Consider the following 5,462-nt stretch of genomic DNA (forward strand, 5'->3'; position numbering starts at 1 on the left):
AGAAATAAGAAAACAAATCCCTCATATTAAGTGACATCATTTATTATGTTAATGAAAGAGGCTCTGACCACATAAATTGTTTGACTAGGATCTAAAACAGCAACTGTCAAATCGTCATGCCATTCGGGATTAACAGTCTTTCTGACAACACAAGTCTTCAGAATCTGCAGCGCAATCATTTATATATAGTAAATTGCAATTCGTTTTTGTAAAAAAGGAAAGCATAAAAGATCGAAAACCCATACGAGAAAGAACACCAAATATCTTTAGTAAAAACACAAAACCTGTTTGGATATTCTGACAGCAACATAAGGATTTCTCTTGGGGTGATTGCGACCAGCAAGATTGATACCTCTCTGCACATAAATTTTGAGCAGTCCAGGCATTAAAGCTCGAATTTGAAGAGCATCGTATCCTAGGTTCTCTCGTTGCTCTGATACTTCCTGTGCCGATGTCAAAAGGGAATTTTCGCAGCGGTGTAAGTCGATCACTTGAAGCGGTAATATTTCAGCAAAATCTGAAGGGAACTCATTCAGTCTCACGATTCCGAGATGTATTTGCTCAAGACATGGGAAATGTGTATTGTCTGATTCCCAAATCTCCAACTCACACTCATGAATCAACAAGCACTTGAGTCGAGCGAATTCCCCTTCATTTGAAATCCACTTTTGCCCTACAGCGGAATTCGACCGCAGTTTGAGAACTTCAAGATTTGGTAATGAACCAACAATGGACATATCTTCTCTTGCATTCAGAAGGCCAACTTTTTAAGTGAACTTGGAAAGACCAAGCGTACCAACAAATGCGAGACTAAGTGATTCAAGTTTATGGAGAAAGACGAGATTGCTTAAACAATAAGATCCAATTGCAGGACAAACAATTCCCAACTTTTTCAGATTCAGGATTCGTTTAGTTACCTCTTTAGGACATTCGAAATCTTTGACTATTGAATGTGTTTTTAGATTTTCAAGAACTGTGATTTTTTCACCACGTGAAGGAGGATCTGCCACATCTCAATAGGTAGAGTCAACTCTCCACCAACAACTAAGGTTTGTAGGCTCCAAAGTCGGGATAATATAAACGACGACATAAAGATCAAACCCGTGCAAGAGACATATCTATCAACCACATCCAATACCCGTAGTAACGGAGACCGACGAGCAGTATAAGTAGACAAATTCGCAGAAAAGAAGGTTAAGAAAGACCGAATAGATGGCGTTAGTGTCATATCTTTCCATTGGCCACCATTAATTCCGAAGGTGAAGCATTGTGGTTACCAGTTTTGAAGGGACTATAAAATTATCTTTCTGAGCTTCTCTCCTACATAGATCACTTAAATAGATAAATTATCCGTCTTCGACAAAGTTGTTACTTCATGAGCTACTTATTTGGCCTCCCCTGAAACGTGATGTGTCCAAAAATGCTCAAACCACTCACTCGCCCGCTCGATATCCTCTATGATAGTCATATGTATGGAGTTTCGGAATTTTAAGATTCACTAACTGTGGCAATATAACCTCCAACGAGTCACCTTCTACTACATTCTTCTCCAATTATTTGGACTAGCCATTTCGATTTTATTAATCAAATTGATGTTACATTTATTTATTCTTCTTCTATACCTCCTCTGAATTAAAAAAATTACTATACATGTCCGAAACTACACAAAAAACAAAATTTCCATTTAAATATATGATTTCGTTAAACGTATAAATTATTTTACATTGCAATTTCATTATTTTACTCAATGTTTAATTTGATCCAACCACACCCTTAAATTAGTGGAAGTAGGAACTTCAACCACTCGACCGAAGTTCAATTTCACCAGATTCTATTTAATCAATCCACCAGAGTTGAAGTTCGACTTGGCCACATTCGGCATTTTCCAATCTCAAGCACATGTCCTGTATTACTCTCCCATTTTCCCAGACAATGGAACTTTCTTTAGACAGGCAATTGGAGCTTGAAGGCAATATTCTTGTGATTGTTGTACCGTTTGGAAGGCCATTTTGATGCACCCAACCGGCTTCTAATAATGGTTTAATATCAATCACTGCATTACCCATCTTGTTATCCATGTTGCTCAACTTGTTGTGGTCTCGCACTGTCTACAACCATTATACACAAACTATGAATCAGCATATACACATAACATATTTGAAACTACAGATTTTGGATCTACAAAGAAAAATGGGGTGAAATAAATATTGCAAAACTAGTTGCCAAATTTATTTTTATCTTAAATTAGAGAATCTCACCAGAGAAACTGGACGGCTAGAATCGAAAACGTAAATTGTGAGTACCTCATCCCATATAGGATGAACATCATTTGTCACAACACGAGTCTCCACACTCTGCATCATAAAGATTTGTACTAAATTTCAAATTTGTTTTTGAAAATTCGGATGACAAAATATTTAATGCAAATTTGTTATCCTTTTTATCTAAAAGAATATTATGAAGAGGGTGAAAATAACATTAATGAACAAAAAAAAACATCAAAAGTAGGAACACGAAACCTGATCGCCCATCGTGATAACAACATAAGGATCTCCACCACCAACAGCAAGATTAATACCTCTCTTCACCAAAATTTTGAGCACTCCAAATGTAAAACTTTGAACATAAAGAGCATCGTAATCTAGGTTCTTTCGTCGCTCTGATATTTCATTTGCAGATTCCCAAAGGTCATTGCTGCTATAGTGAAGTAAGTCAATTACTTGAAGTGGTAATATTTCGGCAAAATCCGAAGGGATCTTCTTGAGGTTTAAGCATCCAAGATGTAGCTCCTCTAGACATGGGAAATGTGTATTGTCTGCTTCCCATATCTCCAATTCACGCTTGTGAATCCATAGGAACTTCAGTCGAGTGAACTCCCCTTCTTTTGGAATCCACTTTTTCCCTATAGCAGCATTTTTGCGCAACTCGAGAACTTGAAGGTTGGGCAAAGAACCAACAACTGACATATCTTCCCAAGGAATCTTGCATTCACTTAATATCAACCCTTTAAGTGAACTTGGGAAGACAATTTCTCCACAGCAACGAGTACCAGTAATTAATTCCAGGTAAAGTTGTTCGAGTTTATGGAGAAGTCCAAGATTCCTTAAACAATTAGATCCAGTTGTCCCACAAACAATTTCCAACTTCTTCACATTTGGGATTCTATTAATTACCGCTTCAGTGCATTCAAAATCTGCGACTCTTGAAAGTGTTTGTAAATTTTCAAGAAGTATGATTTTCTGGACATTATCTGGAGGCGGAGGATCGGGCAAGATAATAGAGTTGGCCACAACATGTCGAAGTTGGGACATCTGCCATATCTCACCTGGCAGAATCAACTCTCCATCAACAACTAATGTTTGTAGGCTCCAAAGTCGGGATATTGAAGACGACATCGACATCATCGGACACATGCAAGAAACATACCTTGAGTTAATTAGCTGTAGAATCTCATCTTTGGGATATATATCAACTACATCCAATACTCGTAGTAATGGAAACCGACGAGCCGTGTAATCAGTTGAAGCCCCTTTAGAGAAGCATAACAAAGACCGTGTAGGTATCTGTGATGTATATGGCTTATGTTTCGTCCCTTTCCACTTTCCGCCATTAATGCTGAGACGTGGTGTGATCTTCATGAAAGTTAAAATATCGGGGTTATAAAGCTTTCTAGCGAACGAGAGAATAAAATTGTCTTTCTGAGCTTCTCTCCTGCATAGGTTACTTAAAACATCATGAATGTTGCAGTATGTCACTTCTCCCGTATCTAACCGCCAATCGACCAAAATGAGATTTCGATCAATAAGATCCTCCAAGTACTCCTTTCCAATTTCTTCTAAGCTTTTATGCCCACACTGCCTAATAAATCCTTCAGCAACCCACAACCTGACCAGCCTTTCCGCTATGATGATATGATCTTCAGGAAACACGGCAAAGTAAAGGAAACAAGGCTTTAGATGTATAGGCAAGTTATTATAGCTCAACAATAGTATCTTCATGCAGGACTCATCATCTTGATTGTTTACTGCTGAAGTTACATCTTTTTCAATTGACACCCAATGTTCTTCCGTCTTGGACTTTGCAAGAACCCCAGCAATCACAACAAGGGCTAATGGAAGTCCTCTGCATTTTGTCGCAATACTTTTTCCAGTTCCCTCCAATTCATCGGGGCAACGTTCTTCTGCAAATATCTTTTCACGGAGTAAATCCCAGCTCTGTGATTTTTCTAGAAGATTCAGTTGATAAGGGCTACAAGATCCAATATCTACAGCCAACTTCATCAGCCTAGTAGTTACCAAGATTCGACTTCCATTATTATTATCAGGAAGGAACCTTTTTACCATATCACATGCTTTGATATCCCACATGTCATCCATTACTATCAAATACTTCCTCCCAAATAGAGTTTTGTGCAGTCTGTCTCCTATTGCATAATCATCATCATCATCATCGATCTCATGTGCATTTCGATATGTATTGTTGATCTGATGCAAAAGGCCTAGGAGAATCTTCTTGTAAGTATATTCCTGGGATACCGTAAACCAAGCACGTAGCTGAAAGTGCTCCACAATAAAGGGATTGTTAAAAACATTAGTGGCAAGGGTAGTCTTACCTATGCCTCCCATTCCTACAATAGAGATGATCCGAAGATTAGATTCGTTGGTGGAGAGAGCGCCCATGATTTCAACCATGTGGTCATCGAATCCCACCATGTTGTTTTTGCCACCGGCCGGAAGAAGAGGCCTTGATGAAGAAGAAGAACTAGCTTTTGTTGTTGTTAAGTAGTAGTTATTAGGTCGTTGCATATCTTTCTTCAATTTCACCAACTTTTTCTCAATGAAAAGGAACTCTTGTATTGAAATTTCTACAGCTTCAAACAAGAAATTGGAGCTTTCTTCTCTATCGGCTGAAGATCTTCCAAGAATTTGGTTCATCACATTGAACTCAACAATATATTCTGCTGCATATGCTGCATCACCGATCATCGTCTCCAAGCCTTCCATCTCTTTGTTGCCTCCACTACTTGTATAATTTTTGAAAAAATCTTCCAAAATGTACTCGGCCTTATCTCGTAGAGATTGAATCTGTTTTCTGTCAAAATTGATGTGAAGGGTGGGAGGTGGGTGGAGGAGGATCTGATCAAGAGTGTGAGTGAGAGAAACTAAAGCTGCATAAGCTGCAGCCATCTCTCTCTCTCCGGATAATTCACCAACAGCTCAAACCTGTGTAACAAGAAAAAGAGTTGAAGACCAAAATTGTGGGATATGTGGCTCTTATGTGTTATGAATCACCACCACTTCTTTATAACTCAAAGTCAATATACATTGACTGGGTTTGTCGGCAAGCTTATTTGCCTGTTTTTTTTTTTTTTTTTTTTTTTTTCTTTTTGCCCTCTCTGATATGCCTAATTTATGCATAAATTATAGAGCAAATTACGGCCCGAGTTAATGGCCAAATTAGAG

At 38.2% G+C, this 5,462-nt stretch overlaps 1 protein-coding gene across 2 annotated transcripts; it reads right to left on the reverse strand.

Moving 5' to 3' along the window:
* Positions 1–1,658: 1,658 nt before the first annotated feature.
* Positions 1,659–5,384, reverse strand: LOC148771058 (putative late blight resistance protein homolog R1A-3). Of its 2 annotated transcripts, none has more exons than XM_088816788.1 (3): positions 2,520–5,384; positions 2,304–2,354; positions 1,659–2,108 (listed from the first exon to the last, which is right to left on the reverse strand). In XM_088816788.1, the coding sequence occupies exons 1-3, from the start codon at positions 5,184–5,186 to the stop codon at positions 1,836–1,838; spliced, it is 2,991 nt and encodes a 996-aa protein (XP_088672914.1). In that variant the 5' UTR covers positions 5,187–5,384; the 3' UTR covers positions 1,659–1,835. The 2 variants fall into 2 exon arrangements, with proteins under 2 accessions (XP_088672914.1, XP_088672913.1); XM_088816787.1 differs by having other exon boundaries at positions 2,259–2,354.
* Between the last annotated feature and the right edge of the window lie 78 nt (positions 5,385–5,462).

The sequence above is a fragment of the Erythranthe guttata genome, chromosome 4 (genome assembly GCF_056151865.1).
Source record: "Erythranthe guttata isolate IM_541 chromosome 4, IM_541, whole genome shotgun sequence".
NCBI lineage: Eukaryota > Viridiplantae > Streptophyta > Magnoliopsida > Lamiales > Phrymaceae > Erythranthe > Erythranthe guttata.

Excerpts from the sequence above, each read along its gene's own strand:
- LOC148771058 (XM_088816787.1), bottom strand. The coding sequence starts at position 5,186 with ATGGCTGCAGCTTATGCAGCTTTAGTTTCTCTCACTCACACTCTTGAT. Across the intron at positions 2,355-2,519 it reads TTATCACGATGGGCGATCAG|AGTGTGGAGACTCGTGTTGT; the intron begins GTTTCGTGTTCC and ends TTTATGATGCAG. Across the intron at positions 2,109-2,258 it reads CTAGCCGTCCAGTTTCTCTG|ACAGTGCGAGACCACAACAA; the intron begins GTGAGATTCTCT and ends TAATGGTTGTAG.